General features: G+C 40.2%; 1 protein-coding gene across 1 annotated transcript; it reads left to right on the top strand.

Moving 5' to 3' along the window:
• Positions 1-3,960: 3,960 nt before the first annotated feature.
• LOC110528335 (isotocin receptor) lies at positions 3,961-18,385 on the top strand. Its single transcript, XM_021610325.2, has 3 exons — positions 3,961-4,074; positions 4,346-5,631; positions 15,264-18,385. The coding sequence occupies exons 2-3, from the start codon at positions 4,698-4,700 to the stop codon at positions 15,509-15,511; spliced, it is 1,182 nt and encodes a 393-aa protein (XP_021466000.1). The 5' UTR covers positions 3,961-4,074; positions 4,346-4,697; the 3' UTR covers positions 15,512-18,385.
• Positions 18,386-20,164: the final 1,779 nt, after the last annotated feature.

Raw genomic sequence — 20,164 nt, 5'->3', positions numbered from 1 at the left:
TGGAAGACCCATTTGCGACCAAGCTTTAACTTCCTGATTGACGTCTTGACATATTGCTTCAATATATCCACATCATTTTCCACCTCATGATGCCATCTATTTTGTAAAGTGCAACAGTCCCTCCTGCAGCAAAGCACCCCCACAACATGATGCTGCCAGTTGGGATGGTGTTCTTCGGCTTGCAAGCCTACCCCTTTTTCCTCCAAACATAACAATGGTCGTTATGGCTAAACAGTTCTATTTTTGTTTAATCAGACCAGAGGACATTTCTCAAAAATGTATGATCTCTGTCCCCATGTGCAGTTGCAAACCTTAGTCTGGCTTTTTTATGGCGGTTTTGGAACAGTGGCTTCTTCCTTACTGAGCGGCCTTTCAGGTTATGTCGATAAGGACTCGTTTTACTGTGGATATAGATAATTTTGTACCTGTTTCCTCCAGCATCTTCACAAGGTCCTTTGCTGTTCTTCTGGGATTGATTTACACTTTTCGCACCAAAGTACGTTCATCTCTAGGAGACAGAACGCGTCTCCTTCCTGAGCTGTATGACGGCTGCGTGGTCCCATGGTGTTTATACTTGAATACTATTGTTTGTACAGATGAACGTGGTACCTTCAGGCGTTTGGAAATTGCTCCCAAAGAATCAGACTTGTGGAGGTCTACAATTTATTTTCTGAGGTCTTGGCTGATTTCTTTTGATTTTCCCATGATGTCAAGCAAAGAGGCACTGAGTTTGAAGGTAGGGCTTGAAATACATCCACAGGTACACCTCCAATAGACTCGAATAATGTCAATTAGCCTATCAGAAGCTTCTAAAGCCATGGCATAATTTTCTGGAATTTTTCAGCTGTTTAAAAGCACAGGCAACTTAGTGTAAGCAAACTTCTGACCCACTGGAATTGTGAAACAGTGAATTATAAGTGAAGTAATCTGTCTGTAAACAATTGTTGGAAAAATGACTTGTGTCATGCACCAAGTAGATGTACTAACCGACTTGCCAAAACTATAGTTTGTTACCAAGAAATGTGTGGAGTGGTTGAAAATTAATTTTAGTGACTCCAACCTAAGTGTATGTTAACTTCTGACTTCAGCTGTACATTTGCACTATGCTGATGTAACCAAATGTGCTATCTGGGACTAGAGAAAATAAAACTGTGGAGTGTAGAGTTTATTTTTAGCCTGGAAAGGTCAATTGAGGGTCTAATTCAGATTTTACGAAATCTTTGACTTTTTTTTACATGTTTTGAGTCAAGCACTTCTCAGTAGTTGGTAATTAGATTTAGGCTACCTTATGCAGGTGTGTAAAGAGGTTTGTGGGTGTGGCTCCCTTGCATGCACTGAATACATTTAATTCCACCACAGAAAACACACCCATGTGGTGGTCTACCAATTTGATCAGGGAGTTTTTGTTCAATTTGCTTTTCAGTTCATTTATCTTAATTAAGCATCCCGTTAAATACTGTGTACCTTTAATTAGACTTTGATTGACACAAGACTAAAATATAGATTATGACGAATGTGTTCAGAATATGGAAAAATAGCCATGAAAACGTATGCATATTCGTCTCCATTTCAGAACCCATGGGTAGATAAAAAAATCTCTGATTTTACATGTTATTTATGTTTAGGGATTAATCATTAATCTTACTTCATGGTTAAACAGTGTTGGACAGCCTTTAAACACAAACAAAAAAAGGTGGTTTGATTCTTTACAAACGTGACCTCATTCAGTTAGTCAATTGTAATGTTGGAAGTAGTGTACAATATAATCATAATATGGAGAACATTATACATTTGTATGACATAATAAATATACCCATATTTCCCTCACTGATCATGGAACTGTGTGATGACAATGACCACGTCTTGTGCCAGTTCAAACGAATGGTTTGCGCTCCATAATGATTTGGTAAGCCTACATGTCCCAACTTATTTTTACTGCAATTTGTATCTGGCCTTCATGAAATATTATCCACTATCACTTGACCTTCCTGCAAAAACAAACAACAAGGACGTGACAGTGTTTACAGAGGAAACCAATAAAGGTAGGCTAAATCAAACGATGTAATGGAACGATACCAATGTAGGGTAAACTACCACCTGAAGGGAACTAACACTAAAATGTCATACGTGGTTATTACTTTTGGTCGGAACTAATAGTGGCTAATGATACTTAACATATAGCCTACCAATGAAAAGAAACAGGAAAAGTCAGCACATATGTTTTTAACATTCTGGAGACCAGAAAGTTTCAATTAGGCGCTAAACATTTCGCTTGCGTCTCCAAATATAATCCCTGCAAGTAATAAGGCCACACAATTAAAATGATGCATAACATCACAGCATTTCATACTTCACTGTGTTAAACTGGCAGAAATACCTGTCATGTTGATTTGCTTTTAAGTTTCCTGCCATATGACTGGTTTCACATTGGTCTCCTGTAATAATATGGTCAAATATATCTAAAACAATTGTAATCTAGCCCTTATCAAAACAAATGACTAATTTACCTAGCTCTTATCAATAGCTCTTATGAATTTATAAATTACAGTGCATGGATAATACTGTTATTTCTATTAGAAACAATACAGTAGCCCAGTTTTTCCACTTGGAACTGACAGGTTCCCTCAACCTTATTCATGGTTTCCTTGCCTGTGAATGTGATAGAATTATTGGGGAATTAAGTCAAGGTCAGAATAGGGGAATCTGTAGGCACACCTCTGCCACGCCTTCATTTCTGAGACTTCCACTCCAAATGCGTAGCTGGCTGGCACATGCGTTTCCCCATACTTAAGTTCAAGGTTTGAATGTGAGCAGAGAGAAAAGTGTGTGAGGTCTTACAATATTCGATGATTACATTTCTCAAAAACAGGTTATAGGCTACATGTGCACAACCAAGTCAGAACAGTAGGCGTAATTAAGAGGTGAAAATAGACCAAATTATTAGGGTGAGGCACATGGGCTACTAAGAGCTTACTTTACAACATACACTTAGTATTACTTTCTTAGCTAGAGTATACATATCTCCCTGGCATATTACATAATTTATGCAGCAGCATACAAGACATTTTTGGACTCACCACTCATTGTTAAATTTGCGATTTCAACTTGTTGTGTAATGTCTATGTCTAATGTCCGATGAGCAACGCTATGTTTTATCTATAATTTATCATCATTATTTCTCTTCATGTGACAAGGATTAAAAAGGATTTGCCAGTAGATTGTCGATTTGATTAATGATGATGACTGCAAGTATGATGTTGACATGATCAGTCCAATCAAAGCTACTATAGATATAACGTGATTTGACATCATTTTATCTATGGCCAATGACCTTGAGCCTTCTTGGATGGGCACTTCTAATGTAACTCTATGGCAGCACCCAAAGGGCTTGAATTTTTGAAGTCTATCCTTAGACTTGGCAGTGATGTAGTGTCCCCATGAGTGACAGAACACTGAGCCAATCACGGTGCAACGCTCCATATTTTCTGCTGGCTTGCCCCACCACCACAGAAAGCACTGAGCTAGGCTGAAGCACCTGCATAATGGAGCTGCCTTACACAAGAAAACAAAAAAGAGACCATGTTTATTAACTTAATGATATACATATATATATATATATATATATATATGTTTGCAAACTGATATGTGACATGTATTAATGCCAAGATAACGTCCAAAACATTTTAATTTTATGTTATTCTAAAAATGTGGGTCTCCACTTGTACCTTTCATGCTAAACTATTGATAACACATTTCATTTTTTCTTTCTGTCGAAACAAACAATAAATGCCCTGTATTAATTACAGGTTGGAAAATTATATACTGTTGCTTGCATAGCCATCTAGTGACGGCTGTGTGTTTCTTAGCCACGTCTTAGTTGGGACAGAAGTGGTACCAATAAGAATGCCGGACACATTGCGCATGGGCAGAGAGAGGGTCCCAGCTTGCACAACTCAGTACCTCATACATGCTACAAAGACATCAAGGGATGTGGATAGCAAAAGCCCGTCTAGAAAAAGATCTGTGCGCACTAGTTGCTGTGCATCACGTTGGAAAGGCTGTCATTATAATATGGTAAGTAAATTAATATTAATTATCTTATCTTAATGTTAGAATTTTTATCATGACTAGTAAGTATGATTAAAATTATTATTAGTAAGATTATGGTGATTATTATAATTAGTATATTATTAGAAGCCTATTAATATGGTTGATATTGATTGATTGCTGAATTGATTAGTCTAGTAATTGCACATATCATACATGTATTTATTCATTTATCCATGTTGATCTTTTTGCCACTGACTTGTAAAATGTAGGCTTATTTTTATTTGTATTTACCTAGAACATATCTCCCAGAGTCTACGCCTAATTGGGACACCTTACTATTGGATTTTACTTTGCCTTTGATAAGCCTACCGTCCAAGAGACAAACATGTAAACAGAACAAAACATCTTAATAAACTTTGCAATAATGGGAAATTATAAACAAATGAACAAGGAACAGATGAGGAGCCAACCAGTCACTTCACCGATGTCTGGTACTGGATAATAAGCAGTGTTTTTAGGCTCCAGGTGAAACACACTATGCAAACAGAGCGACGGAGCATCGTATAGTTCCAACATATTCGTTTCACAAAAGTACATAGAACTACGTAGAAAACGGAGCTTGTGTAAGGTGGTGAGTTTACGCATGAATGATGGAGGACCTTCTGCGAGACCAAGACTTGTGGGCAATTATAAATGATTCATGGACCAACTCGAGTCGCGGTGGAAACGAGACCAGTACTGGGAACCAGTCCATCGTGAACCCCTTGAAGCGGAACGAGGAGGTGGCCAAAGTGGAGGTGACCGTTCTTGTCCTAGTTCTGCTGCTCGCGATGGTCGGTAACATTTGCGTCCTTTTGGCTATCCATACGAGCAAGCACAGCCACTCTCGGATGTATTACTTCATGAAACACCTCAGTATTGCGGACCTGGTGGTGGCAATCTTTCAGGTCCTCCCGCAGCTTATATGGGACATTACATTCCGCTTCTACGGGCCGGACTTACTGTGCAGGCTGGTGAAGTACCTACAGGTTGTCGGGATGTTCGGGTCGACCTACATGCTTGTTCTAATGTCCATAGACAGATGCTTGGCGATATGTCAGCCGCTTCGCTCTCTGCACAAGAGGAAGGACCGTTTTTATGTGATTGCCTCTTGGATGCTTAGTCTGATTTTCAGTACCCCTCAAGTGTATATATTTTCGTTGAGGGAGGTGGGCAACGGAGTTTATGACTGTTGGGGAGACTTCGTGCAACCCTGGGGCGCCAAGGCGTACATTACATGGATTAGTCTTACAATCTACATAATTCCAGTGGCTATCCTAAGTCTTTGCTATGGCCTGATAAGTTTTAAAATATGGCAAAACTTTAAAATGAAAACCAGACGGGATCAGTGTATGTCTCTGACGCCGCGGGAGTACAAAGGCGCAGCGCTCTCTCGAGTGAGCAGCGTGAAGCTCATATCAAAAGCGAAGATCCGAACTGTCAAAATGACTTTTGTCATAGTCCTAGCTTATATTGTTTGCTGGACTCCTTTTTTCTTCGTACAAATGTGGTCGGCATGGGATCCTGCTGCACCCAGAGAAGGTAATTGTAAAGAGCTTTATGCATGAATTACACAGTGCTTTATTATGCATGGATGGGTTTATCAGGAGCACGTATAAACATAGTAATACTGCATAATGTAGATCAATTGTTGGCTCCATAAGCAGGGTTGTGCTGTTGGATCGCAGGAGAGCGGCGCTCCCTCACCTTTTTCAATTTGAGGTATACACAGAGCTGGTAAAACTATTTCTGGAAAATGTATTCTGATTAATTACCACAAGAACGTCATGAAAAATAATAGAATGACAAACTACATGGCGGTCTAGAGGTAGGTAAATTGTGGTTTCTTCCCTGTCTTCTCTCTGGCAGTGACAAGAATTATGAATAACTATTGGATATATCTATGCACTGCAGAGGCCCGTCAAAAAAATCAAAATTCACCCGTGTGTCTGCCTTGATTTTCAAAAAACTCCACGGACCACATCTTGCGCAGTGGAACCCAGCACATTATGTGACCACTTGGTTACATGACACCGTTCTGCCGAGGACACCCAAACCAGAAAAGCTACCGCAAAGCCTAAGGAGCCTGACCCTCTCTGGGAGTTGATGTAGCCCTGCTTGGCACATTTAGCCTATTGGCTATTGGTTGAGACCCAGGCCTGTTCGGGTTAAACGGGTTAAATGTGTCCAAAACAAAACGAATATTTCTTACATCTCCTAGATATAGGACAGACACTTCAAAACCTTATTCCTTATGATTTCTTTTTTTACTATCTTTTTTTACCATTTACTGCATAAATGTGTTAATCAATGTGTTTCCATGGGCTATAGCAATAAAGGCCAAGTAAAGGTTTTTGTTATACCTAAAGGGGTCCTAAATTTCAAAATCAAACAGCTAAATCATGATGGAGGCCACTGGGTACTCTCGAGAGGCTAGATGTTCTTTACCATTCGGCCATCAGATTTGCCACCAATGCTCCTTATAGGACATATCACTGCACTCTATACTCCTCTGTAAACTGGTCATCTCTGTATACCCGTCGCAAGACCCACTGGTTGACGCTTATTTATCTTATTTATCTTAGGCCTCACTCCCCCCTATCTGAGGTAACTACTGCTGCCCTCATCCTCCACATACAACACCTGTTCTGCCAGTCACATTCCTTTATAGGTCCCCAAAGCACACACATCCCTGGGTCACTCCTCTTTTCAGTTCGCTGCAGCTAGTGACCGGAACGAGCTGCAACAAACACTCAAACTGAACAGCTTCATCTCAATCTCTTCATTCAAAGACTCAATCATGGACACTCTTACTGACAGTTGTGCCTGCTTTGTGTGATGTATTGTTGTCTCTACCTTCTTGCCCTTTGTGCTGTTGTCTGTGTCCAATAATGTTTGTACCATGTTTTGTGCTGCTGCCATGTTGTGTTGCTACCATGCTGTGTTGTCATGTTGCTTCCTTGCTATGTTGTTGTCTTAGGTCTCTCTTTATGTAGTGTTTTCTCTCTTGTTGTGATGTGTGTTTTGTCCTATATTTATATTGTATTTATTTTTTATTTTCATCCCAGGCCACAGTTCTCATGCGCCAAAACTCAACAGAGCACACCAGGATATATATATATATATATATATATATATATATATATATACACATAGTTTTTTAACACCATCTGCTATAATTTGCTCACAAAACAGTAATTCAAGAAAATCAAAATGCATAGGCTATTCCCATGATGCAGTTTCATCAGTAAAACATGAAGAATTCACAATTGACAGTGATGATTACAATTAGGTATGCCTAAATTGGGGTTTTGAGGGTATTAAACATTGAAAATGTCTTGACACAATAATGTGTGGGCTTAGCCAGATGTTGCAACTGTAGAGTGCATATTATGCATATTCTATATAATAATACCAAGGTGCAGCATGGTAAGCGTACATTTTCTCTTTATTAAAAAACTTCCCACCAAACAGGAGGGGGAAAAGGGTACCTAAGTATGGTTCTCAATCAGAGACAACGATAGACAGCTGCCTCTGATTGAGAAGCACACCTGGCCAAACACATAGAAATAGAAAATCATAGAACATAGACTGCCCACCCAAATCACACCCTGACCAAACCAAAATAGAGACTTAAAACGCTCTCTACGGTCAGGGCGTGACAGTCCCCCCAGGACAGGTCATGAAGGAAGGCTTACTATTTAAAGTTATTTAGCAAGCGTCTATGACACATCAGGACAGGTCGTTTCACTGAGCAGCATTACAAACACAGGCTGTTAAACGGTGATCACTAAGGTCATTACAGAAAACATCAGACTGATACCTATCAGGATTATTTGTGAGGAGAACATTGATGTGAGTAGCCTTTTCTGGGTGTTTGGAGTCATATCTTGTGGGGTTGGTAATAATCTGAGAAAAATTTAGTAAATCCCATTGCTTTAGGACTTGGTCAGGTGGTTTAAGCATGTCCCCGCTTAGGTCATCTAGCAGGACGGATTCAGACAGTGTAAGGGGCCAGGAGTGTACTAACTGGACAGTTCTCTAAGTGTGATAGGACCAGGAATTGAATCACCGGATTCAGAGTGTTCGATGTTACATACTCTGACGCCTTGTAGTTTTGTTTTTTTCACTCACAAATGAGTCCTGATTGAACCCTCTGTAGGACCTTCGGTAGATTACTTTAGGGCCAGACTTTGGTATTTTAGTTTTCCTAGTGAGTGAGTCCTGATTGAACCCTCTGTAGGACCTTCGGTAGATTACTTTAGGGCCAGACTTTGGTATTTTAGTTTTCCTAGTGAGTGAGTCCTGATTGAACCCTCTGTAGGACCTTCGGTAGATTACTTTAGGGCCAGACTTTGGTATTTTAGTTTTCCTAGTGAATGAGTCCTGATTGAACCCTCTGTAGGACCTTCGGTAGATTACTTTAGGGCCAGACTTTGGTATTTTAATTTTCCTAGTGAGTGAGTCCTGATTGAACCCTCTGTAGGACCTTCGGTAGATTACTTTAGGGGCAGACTTTGGTATTTTAGTTTTCCTAGTGAGTGAGTCCTGATTGAACCCTCTGTAGGACCTTCGGTAGATTACTTTAGGGCCAGACTTTGGTATTTTAATTTTCCTAGTGCGTGCAATCAAGTTATGATCACTACAACCTAGTGCCACTGATACAGCTTTAGAACAATGTTCAGCCATGTTAGTAAAAATGTGATCGATTCAAGTTGACGATGTGATACCGGACCTATTAGTGAACGTTCTGGTTGGTAAGGTCACGACTTCCACCGAAGGTGGCTCCTCTTCCTGTTCGGGGCGGCGCTCGGCGGTCGTCATCGCCGGTCTACTAGCTGCCACTGATCCTTTTATTTTGGTTATGTTTGTTTTGTGTTTCACCTGGTTTCATTTTGGTTAATTAGGGGGGTGTTTAATCTCACCATTTCCTTTGGGTTTTTGTGCGTGATTGTTTTCGTTTGACTGTCAGTGAGTTTTGGTTGCATTTTCTTTAGTTCATTTTTAACAGGTGGTTTTTCCCTGGACTGTGTCTGAGTGTGGTTTTGTGGCTACTGTTGTAGTACGGTGTCCTGTTATTTTGTACTTGTTTAAATAAATGACCTTTTCCTTCAGAACTTGTTTCTCCTGCGCCTGACTCCACACACACTTCTCCTTGGGGAGATCTGACAGGTAATGCCATAACTTGCGTCAGGTTATATACATTGGCAACATAAATACGTTTCTTTCTCATTGGACAGTTGGTGTTACAAAAAAAATCTATATTCATAGCTCCCTGTCTATTGCTCCTCCTAACTCCTAGGGAGGGAGGGTGAACAATCAGTTTGTCACTCCTCAAGTATGCTATGTCACCTTGTTCTCTTACAGCCTTCATGGCTGGTATTAGTTAGTTTCTTCTTTGACAGACTGCATAGAGAAATCCTAATTTAAGGCATTTGGCTTTTTCAAGGACTGCAATCCTTGAACCTGAGGAATCTCACTAAAAATAGCCTGGGTCTGGTTCTATTGGCATCACCAGTGCCCCCTGGTTTTCCCAGACCAATGAGCATGTTCCAGATCAATCTGTTGATCCAATTGTAGCTCTTCAGAAAACTGCTTTCGAACTATGATATTTATGTGTCTGTAACTTTCTCACTCATCATTATTCACAAAGATTGTCAAATAATATTGGTCTTTTAAATTGTTCCTGTTCTGACCCTTCATGTGATATGCTATAGGCCGAGTGTCAAGGCTCAGGAGTAGACCCAAGTGCAGACAGCTTTGAAATAACAAAAGTTTATTACAAAAACAGGGGGGCAGGAAACAACAGATCACGGGCAGGCAGAGGTCAGTAGTCCAGAGCTGAGTCCATTTCATTTGCACTTTTCGCACCGATTTCTGAAACCTTGCTCCATTTCCTGAAACCATTAAACACAAAACCTCATCTTCAAGCACTATTTACATAACCTCTGACTCCTCTTGCAAAATGAAACATTTGCCTCAGAACAGTTTTACCTGTGTTCAAAATCAAACACTGCTCTCAAATCATAAACAAAGTGATCAAAATGATATACACTCTCAAGCAGTCAGTAAACAATACACAGAAAAATAGAAAACACATTGTTCAAAACATACAATTCTCGGGGAGAAGTACATTTTTAATCAAAAGAAATATTCATATTTTCCATCATTGTCCTTTGATGATCTCACATCATTTGAAACAGGTTAAATCAATTTTGAGTGGTTGTGTTCAATCAATTACATATGTTCTCTATTTGTATTTGATTGTTGCCACTTGTGTTTACCAGTATGGATGACATGTGCATTAGAGTGCAGAATGTGTTTTGAGAATGAGAACATGTTTAGAGTTTTGCTGAAAAGTCTAAGTGAGATCTGCAAATTGTGTTTTATCATGTAAAATGGTTTAAGGTATTGACAACAGACTGCATAATTAGCTAAATGAGTCCAGGCAACTGAGAACTTTGTTCAGCCAATGGGCTTTAGTGTTTTAGCAATTGAGAAAAACTGTAAGACATGGGTACATGCATGCCTTTCCATGCTGAATTATAATTGACACCTGGCTGTTCAGCTCCCAACTGTACTATCAGATTGTCAGTTCATTGAGTCCTATTCATAGAAATAAACACTCTTAGAAAAAATAGTTCTTCAGCTGTCCCCATAGGAGAACCATTTTTGGTTCCATGAAAGAACCCTCTGTGGAACCAAAATGGTTCTACCTGGAATCAAAAACGGTTCTTCAAAGGGTTCTCCTATGGGGAGAGTAATTTAGGCATTCTATTTCTCGAGTTGTACTGAGGATTAGGTACTGCTGCAATCTTCTTTAGGATCAAATCACTTCAATACCAGATGTAGTTTTCCTTTGAGGCCGTGTGTCCTATATGTCTTTATAGCCTAAAGTATATTCAACAGTCTGTAAAATGAAGGAGAGGCTATGGAGAGAAAGAGAGGGAAAGAGAGAGAGAGACAGGAAGAAAGAGAGAGACAGGAAGAGAGAGAAAGAGAGAGAGAGAAGCTGTCAGCAGGTCTCATCTTCAACCCAGGCTCTGATCATAACTCATGCAGACAGGGAGTGGGAGGGAAGATGTACACACTCACTTTATCACCCTCACATACAGTACTGTATAGGGAATGGAAAACTGCCATTATTCTTTCTATAATTCCTTTGCTTATTTAGGTGTTATATAAATTATATGCTTAGGAAACTAAAGAGTTGAAAGTTCTCTGATGATGGTGGATTAAATTGCAAGCCCACTTGATGCATTTGCTAGGGTCCATTATTATGTTATTTATTATTAATTAACTGCATCCAATTTCATACATGTATGTACTTTTCCCCCAGAGACCAAAAATGATTTATTACTTGCTGATCTTTTCATGAATTAAATAACACTCACTTCATCAGACTAGTTTATTGGTACGTACAACAGCTTACTGGTACATACAGTGCCTTCAGAAAGTATTCAGACCCCTTGACTTTTTCCACATTTTGTTACGTTACAGCCTTATTCTAAAAAGGATTAAAGAAAACGTTTTCCTCAGCAATCTACACACAATACCTCATAATGACTGTCACGCCCTGGTCAAAGTATTTTGTGTTTATCTTCATTTATTTGGTCAGGCCAGGGTGTGGCATGGTTTTTTTTATGTGGGGTGTTTTGTCTTGGGATTTTCGTACGTATTGGGATTGTGGCTTAGTGGGGTTTTCTAGGTAAGTCTATGGCTGTCTGAATTGGTTCTCAATCAGAGGCAGGTGTTTATCGTTGTCTCTGATTGGGAACCATATTTAGGCAGCCATATTCTTTGAGTGTTTCGTGGGTGATTGTTCCTGTCTCTGTGTTTGTTGTTACCAGATAGGCTGTATAGGTTTTCACGTTACGGTTGTTGTTTTTGTATTGTTCGTGTTTATTCTTCATTAAACATGTATCAAAAATACCACGCTGCATTTTGGTCCAACTCTCCTTCACCCGAAGAAAGCCGTAACAATGACGAAGCAAAAACTTGTTTTTAGACATTTTTGCTAATAAATAAAAAACAGAAAAACAGCCTCTAAAAAGGGAAATGGCGACAGTCACTTGTTTTGTTCTTGATTATGATTGATTTGTTTGATTGATTAATTGATAAATAAAAAACAGAAATACCTTAAGCCTCTGAAAATGGAAATGGCGACAGTGACTTGTTTATTCTTGATTATGATTTATAACTATTCAGACCATTTGCTATGAGACTCGAAATTGAACTCAGGTGCATCCTGTTCCCATTGATCATCCTTGAGATGTTTCGAAAACTTGATTAGAGTCCACCTGTGGTAAATTCAATTGATTGGAAATTATTTGGAAAGGCACACACCTGTCTGTATAAGGTCCCACAGTTGACAGTGCATATCAGAGCAAAAACCAAGCCATGAGTTCAAAGGAATTGTCCATAGAGCTTTGAGACAGGATTGTGTTGAGGCACAGATCTTGGGAAGTATACCAAAACATTTCTGCAGCATTGAAGGTCCCTAAGAACACAGTGGCCTCCATCATTCTTAAATGGAAGAAGTTTGGAACCACCTGGACTCTTCCTAGAGCTGGCTACCCAGCCTAACTGAACAATCGGGGGAGAAGGGCCTTAGTCAGGGAGGTGACCAAGAACCCGATAGTCACTCTGAGAGAGCGCTAGAGTTCTTCTGTGGAGATGGGAGAAACTTCCAGAAGGACAACCATATCTGCAGCTCTCCACCAATCAGACCTTTATGGTAGAGTGGCCAGACGGAAGCCACTCCTCAGTAAACGCACGACAGCCCACTTGGAGTTTGCCAAAGGTACCTAAAGACTCTCAGACCATAAGAAAGAAGATTCTCTGGTCTGATGAAACCAAGATTGAACTATTTGGCCTGAATGCCAAGTGTCATGTCTGGAGGAATCCTGGCACCATCCCTGCGGTGAAGCATGGTGGAGGCAGCATCATGCTGTGGGGATGTTTTCAGCGGCAGGGACTGGGAGACTAGTCAGGATCGAGGGAAAGATGAACGGATTAAAGTACAGAGAGATCCTTGATGAAAACCTGCTCCAGAGCGCTCAGGACATCAGACTGGGGCGAATCGGACTTGAACCCGATTGAACATCTCTGAAGAGAATTTAAAAAAATAGCTGTGCAGCAACACTCCCCATCCAACGTGACAGAGCTTGAGAGGATCTGCAGAGAAGAATTGGAGAAACTCCTCAAATACAGGTGTGCCAAGCTTGTAGCGTCATACCCAAGAAGACTTGAGGCTATAATTGCTGACAAAGGGGCTTCAACAAAGTCCTATCTGAATACTTATGTAAATGTGATATTTCAATTTTTGCTTTGTCATTATGGGGTATTGTGTGTAGATTGATGAGGGGGAAAAAACTATTGAATCAAATTTAAAATAAGGATGTAACGTAATAGCATTTGGAAAAAGTCAACGAGTCTGAATACTTTCCGAATGCTCTGTACAATTGAAGGCAATAGACAACTTCTCTGATAGGAAACGGCCCATGTTGCATCGATATTAGTCAAAATTGACTACAAAGTGTAAATAGGATGATTTTGGTCATAAATTCAGTCTCATCCAAAACAGAGATTTGTTAGTGAGTTTATCATGATTTACTTTTGAGGGTTGGGTTTTGATTTTGACAATGCTCACTTGTCCACTTAGGGATGCAAAGCTGCATTGATTGTGCTTTTTCCATTCCTACTGCAGAACACAGACAGTGAGATAGACCTGGCCATCAGAGCAGAGGATCTGACTTTCTTTACATACGACATTATGTTGAATATGTTTTAACTTATAAATACTGCACCAAACTTGAGGAAGTAGTACTGGCTTTGTTCCTATGGTGTCTCATGGGAGACAAACATCAGTAACTGCCACATCGAACCACATCCCCCAAGACTGAATTGAAATTAGCCTTTTCTTTTTTTGTCCATCACCCGTCATGGTTCCATCTATATCTCTGTTCCCATATGGCAGTGGGGGTTTCCCTTTCCTTTCCTCCATTCCACCAATATGTAAGACACACCACAGCCAGGCCAGGGATCACTATGATTTGTTGATTTGTTTTGTTCTAGAAAGCCAGCTACCTTCACTCTTAAGAGTGGAGGTGTTTTCAGCTGCTGCTCTCCGAACGAGATTAAAGGGTCCCACTGTTCAGCAAGAATAGGAGCAAGACAAGACAGCCTGATGGCTGATGGGACATTGGCTGATTGGGACATAGGACAGATGCAGGCCCAATTCATGGCCGGACAGTAGGCCAGAGACTTTTAATATGTGGAAATGTAAATGTGCAACGTGTGCTAACTTTACGGTTTTCTGTACTGCATGTAATATATTGTGTGTTTGTGTATTTGTATGCTGACGTCACAAAATAAATGTCCATGTAAATGGACAATAAAATATACATCATATCATACTATATCTAAGAAGAGCAGAGGCATTTGGAAGGAGAGCGAGAGAGAGAGAGCTAGAGAGAGATGGTGGAAGTTCTATCTCAAACCTATGCCGATTCTGTTCACTTTAAACTCATTTAGTGAAATGTCAGATCGCCAGTAGGGATTCATCTAATGGCTTCAAAGGTCACAGTACATACACACACTGTCCTTCCCGCATCAGTGTCTTATTGAGTTTTTTTTTTTTTTCACACTAAACATTGCTTCGTTGGGTACCCAAATTCATTGGGTACTACATTCATGTAGTGCAAGAAGAATGGTGTTTTTGACTTAAACCAGAACTCCGGTTACCGGGTTTGGTTAAACAGTGCCCCAGATGCCTGGAGACAATAATGTCAGATTATAGTTTGCTGTTTGTGAATTACAAGATGATGATTGTTGTGGATGAATGCCTGCCAAAATATAGCAGTTTATCGAAAACAGATTGTTATTGCTCCTTCAAGATTGGAAGTTTGAATGAACATCAAAATTGACAATCAAGCAATTACTATTGAAATGAACTACGGTGCAAAGATTGCACTGTAACAATTTGCAGTCAAGGCAACAAGTATATATTTCGACAAGGAGAAATATTTGTACTTTCTATACTGTAGTTACCATATTGTGTTTTGCATTGGTAAAAGCTGTGATAGACTTATCGTATCTACAATGCATATTGAAAGTTGTCGGCAGTTGAAAATTTACTTCAATGTCTCTTTCCTTCTCTCTCTCTATCCTAGATGTGGCGTTTATCATTGCCATGTTACTGGCCAGCCTGAACAGCTGCTGTAACCCGTGGATCTATATGTTCTTCGCTGGCCACCTGTTTCACGACCTGATGAGGTGCTTTGTCTGCTGCTCCTCACAGTACCTGAAGGCCTCACGGTGCGGAGGATTTGACCACCAGCAGAGCCGCAGGAGCATTTCCACCTACGTCGTCAAGGACCATAGCAGTCAGAGGAGCGTCACTCACACCTCCAGCACATGAGGAGTGAGGACCATGGAGGAGATGAGTTGGGGTGGGACAGGTTCTCCCTACCCCCGAAAGCCATTCTTTATACCAGTCAGAGGAGCATCACACAGCCCTTCAGTTCATAAGGACCATGGGAACACCAGAAGAGGCCTGGTGTGAGGTACTCTCTAACCTTCAATGACCTTCTCCATCACACAGACTCTAGAGGAGTACCATGAGAGGAGAGGGGGGTGGTCGGGGACCCTCTACCCCCTAATGGACTTAAGCCCTATTCGCACTGGACTAGTATTACTATAGAACGTCAGTTATGTAATTATTACCCTAGAATGTCTGTTTTTCCAGTGGACGATTCAGACAGGATTAGTTTTACCATCTGCCCCCTGTATTTTTTTTCTCATTCATATGATGGAAGCCTGGAGGCTGTTCTAGGCATGAAGATATTTAATCTCGTCTAGGGATAGGTCTCTTCAGGATATCTGGCCACCCTCAGTTCGAAAGTCAAAATAATATCAATAAGAACCATGAACTGTGTACAGATATCTAATTAACTAACATATTTGACAATTTATTATTGAATGGGCACAATATCATCTGGGCATAGGGGAAGTTGATATATGACAAAACAGGTCATTCATTTGTAGGCTACGTGTATAGCACTTTGTTTAAAGCATCAATTTGTTCCCATGTTCTTCCCAAACTGCGTGCAGCACCTATTAAACTCTGTAATATCCCTCAAAACACAGGGATGTCGATTCACACGGGATAAGTAGATTTTTGGGGTTGGAATAATAACCTCCCCACCAAGTAAAAATGACTGGCATGGCAGATTCGGATGGGACTAAATTTATGTTGTTTTGTACTCGTGCATTTAATTACATTACCCTATCTACCCCAGTGAAACGAATCCTGTCTGAATAGGGATTTAGACCTTCACCACACAGACCTTCACCACACATACCTTCACCATCATCCAGGGAAGTAGAGTTTGTCTGGGCCAGGTACCAGCCAGAGGAGCATCACACAGACCTCCAGCACATGATGACCATGGAGAGAGGTTGAGTTGGGTATTCTCTAAACCTAATAGACCTTCTTCATGTAAGGTTGGAGGGGGGCCAGGTACTCTCTAATCAAGACATTCATCCAAGGCCGCAGAGTTGGGTTGGACAGGTACCCTGTAAGCCAAAAAGAGACCTTCTGCGTGCAAAGATCTGCAGTGGGGTTGGCCAGGTACTCTCTACTCCTGACACAAACCTTCATCGTGTAAAGAACAGGAGTGGGTGGGCAGATACCCTGTAAGAAACCTTGAAAGATACCCTCAACATTTGAGAGACAGGACTGGGGTGGCCAGATACCCTGAAAGACACCTTAAGAGAGACCCTCAACATTTAAGGGACAGGACTAGGGTGGCCAGATACCCTGAAATAAACATAAAAAAAGACTCTAAACATTTAAGGGACAGGACATGGAGTGGCCAGATATCTTAAGAGACTTACATCATGCAAAGCCCCACAGAAGGTTGTCCAGGATGTACCCTCTACCCCTCACATAGGTCACCATGTAACACCCAAAGGAGGAATCCATTACGTAACTCTCCACTCCACACAGAATACTCAAGCACTGGAAGTGGGTTATCTTAACATGGTCATTTTGGGGGTGAACTTGTGTCTCTATCTCCATGGCACACCCTTTCACGACCATCCACTAGTGATTTCACTATATCCATCGTGTCCCTCTAGAATAGATTATCACCCCCCACACACACACAGTTAATTAAGCTCCTACTGTAGTTACACTCTCCTGCACTTTAACCAAAATCCCTCTAAAATGTAAATTGTATGTGGAATATATTTATTTTGCCCTTAGGTTCTGTCAAGTTATGATATACCTTTGTAGCACAGATATACATTTCTGGTTTTATTTCAGTTCTACAGAGTATACAGCTGTGGATCAGGTTGTCAGTCAGTGTGTTACCATAACTCAAATGATTTATTCTTTACCTGTATGTCCTTTTTTCAGGAAAAGACATACAGGCAGGCGCAACCTTTTCCCCTCCTTCCTCTTCCCCAGCAAAAAGGTTGTATTGGATTCTTATTATGTTTTCTAACACCTGATATACAATTTGTTTCTACACACAGCTCTGTGACTCTAAATATTTCTCAGGTCTAGGTAGAGAGCAGAGCTTTTTAGCAGAGCTTGTTCACAACAAGCTGACCTTTCAGTCACCACAATAACAAAATGGGAAATAGAAATAGAATGAAGTTTCACAAACCTATTGTCTTGGTGACCTTACTGCTCAGTCAAGGATATTGCATTGTTATTGATCTCTACACAGAGAGATGTTAGATTATATTGCCTATATCTTCAGACCATGGAGGGGATATTAAAGACTTTATTGTTTATTGACTTTATTGTTATTTTTCTAAGGCCGTGTGTCCCAAATGGCACCCTATTCCCTACAGTGCACTACATTTGACCAGGGCCTATAGGGTTCCGGTCAAAAGTAGTGCACTATATAAGGAATAAGGTGCCATAAAATGTATTCGATAGACAAATAACAATGAAGTATCTTTGATATCCCCAAAGCTACAGGCATACTGTAGCTTTGTAAAATTAGAAAATGTGGACTAAATTTTAAATGTGCTCCAACACTATTGGCTGTGTCTTTCTTCTTTGTCATTGTGTGAGTGATTAGATAAACGCAGATGTTAATTTGTGTATATATGTATCCTCTCATTCACATTCACCTTTCCGATTTATACCTAACTGTGGTCACAATATATTCAGAAAGTAAAGATTCTCCCTTTGTATCAACAATTTATTTGAATGTAAGTATATTAAATGTATCACTAATGTATGATAAAAAAATAAAAAAAACATTTGTGTCCAAAATGTTCAGTTATGCATAGATAGAGGAGCTTGGTCCATCCATACTAAATCATTTAAGCAGTCAGATTGATGTCAGTATAATTATCAAAGGTGTCACATTTGTGAAGGTCTTGGATTACTCAAGTCCTGTCAATGTCTATGATTCAGATCAAGTCACTCCCTGTGAGGGAGCTGAGAACAGCAAGCAGAGGATGGACAACTTGCCCTGTAGTTCCTCCTAGTGGCCAGAAAGGTTTGTAGGTCTTTCAGAAAAGTGTGGTTACAGTCAGAAGGTATAACCCAGACACGTCACAAAGGCTATAAGCATCCATTGAAGCGTCAGTTTAGAATGTTTTCTCACCATATGGAACTAGGTGAAACGTTTTATGTTCCCAAACCTAGAATCTGTTACGGACAGATTGTTTAGGAGTGCAAGGTCGAATTGAGTTTGTGCACACACGCACTTCACAGACGAGGGGTTCCCTAACGGAAATATGCAAATATATGCTACAACACAGAAATAGGATCTCTCTAGCTCATGCTTGGCTTTGCCCACCTCCTTGCTTGTTCTGCCCACTATGCATTATCATCATCATTATTATAATTTATCCTACTGCAAACGACACAGACAAACTATCTCGGGTTAATTATACATATCTTTCAGTGGGCTTTCTCTGTAGCTGGGACGTGTTCACCAGGGCACATAACGGAACATGCTTTAAAGCATTTTGAAATGTAAATCTAAAATTAATGTTTCCTACTGGACAAGGTTAGGTAGTCACTCCCTGTTTCAATCCATTTTCTTCCATTTGATGCCTAATGAACACGACCCTGGTGTCGGTTATAACCTTTGTGTTTACAGATCCATGTCTGGAGTGTACCTTGGAGTGATGACGCTTTTTTAAATGTTTAACGTAGAGGATTTAATGGTGTATCTTTACATCAGAAAACAGAATATTCCTCCTCATTTGTTGATACGTTAGATGGGATGTATAAAACCAAACTGGGCAACTTTTTACAGGTAATCTCTCGATCATCAGATTCTTCTTTGACTTGGATAAACATGCTGTGAATTCCTATATATTGCAATTCCATATCACACACACATGCAGTGGAAGTCGGAGGTTTACATACACTTTAGCCAAATACATTTAAACTCAGTTGTTCACAATTCCTGACATTTAATCCCAGTAAACATTATCTGTCTTTGGTCAGTCAGGATCACCACTTTATTTTAAGAATGTGAAATGTCAGGATAATAGTAGAGAGAATGATTTATTTCAGCTTTTATTTCTTTCATCACATTCCCAGTTGGTCAGAAGTTTCCATACACTCAATTAGTATTTGGTAGCATTGCCATTAAATTGTTTAACTTGGGTCAAACGTTTCGGGTAGGTTTCCACACACTTCCCACAATAAGTTGGGTGAAATTTGGCCCATTCCTCCTGACAGAGCTGTTGTAACTGAGTCAGGTTTGTAGGTCTTCTTGTTCGCACACACTTTTTCAGTTCTGCCCACAAATGTTCTATAGGATTGAGGTCAGGGCTTTGTGATGGCCATACCTTGACTTTGTTGTACTTAAGCCATTTTTCCACAACTTTGGAAATATGTTTGAGGTCATTGTCCATTTGGATGAACCATTTGCGACCATGATTTAACTTCCTGATTGATGTCTTGAGATGTTGCTTCAACATATCCATATAATTTTCATCCTTCATGATGCCATCTATTTTGTGAAGTGCACCAGTCCCTCCTGCAGCAAATCACCTCCACAACATGATGCTGCCACCCCCGTGCTTCATG

Source organism: Oncorhynchus mykiss, chromosome 7, assembly GCF_013265735.2.
Source record: "Oncorhynchus mykiss isolate Arlee chromosome 7, USDA_OmykA_1.1, whole genome shotgun sequence".
NCBI classification, from domain to species: domain Eukaryota; kingdom Metazoa; phylum Chordata; class Actinopteri; order Salmoniformes; family Salmonidae; genus Oncorhynchus; species Oncorhynchus mykiss.
Note: the sequence above shows the minus strand (reverse complement) of the source record. Positions and strands in the feature narration are given on the sequence as shown.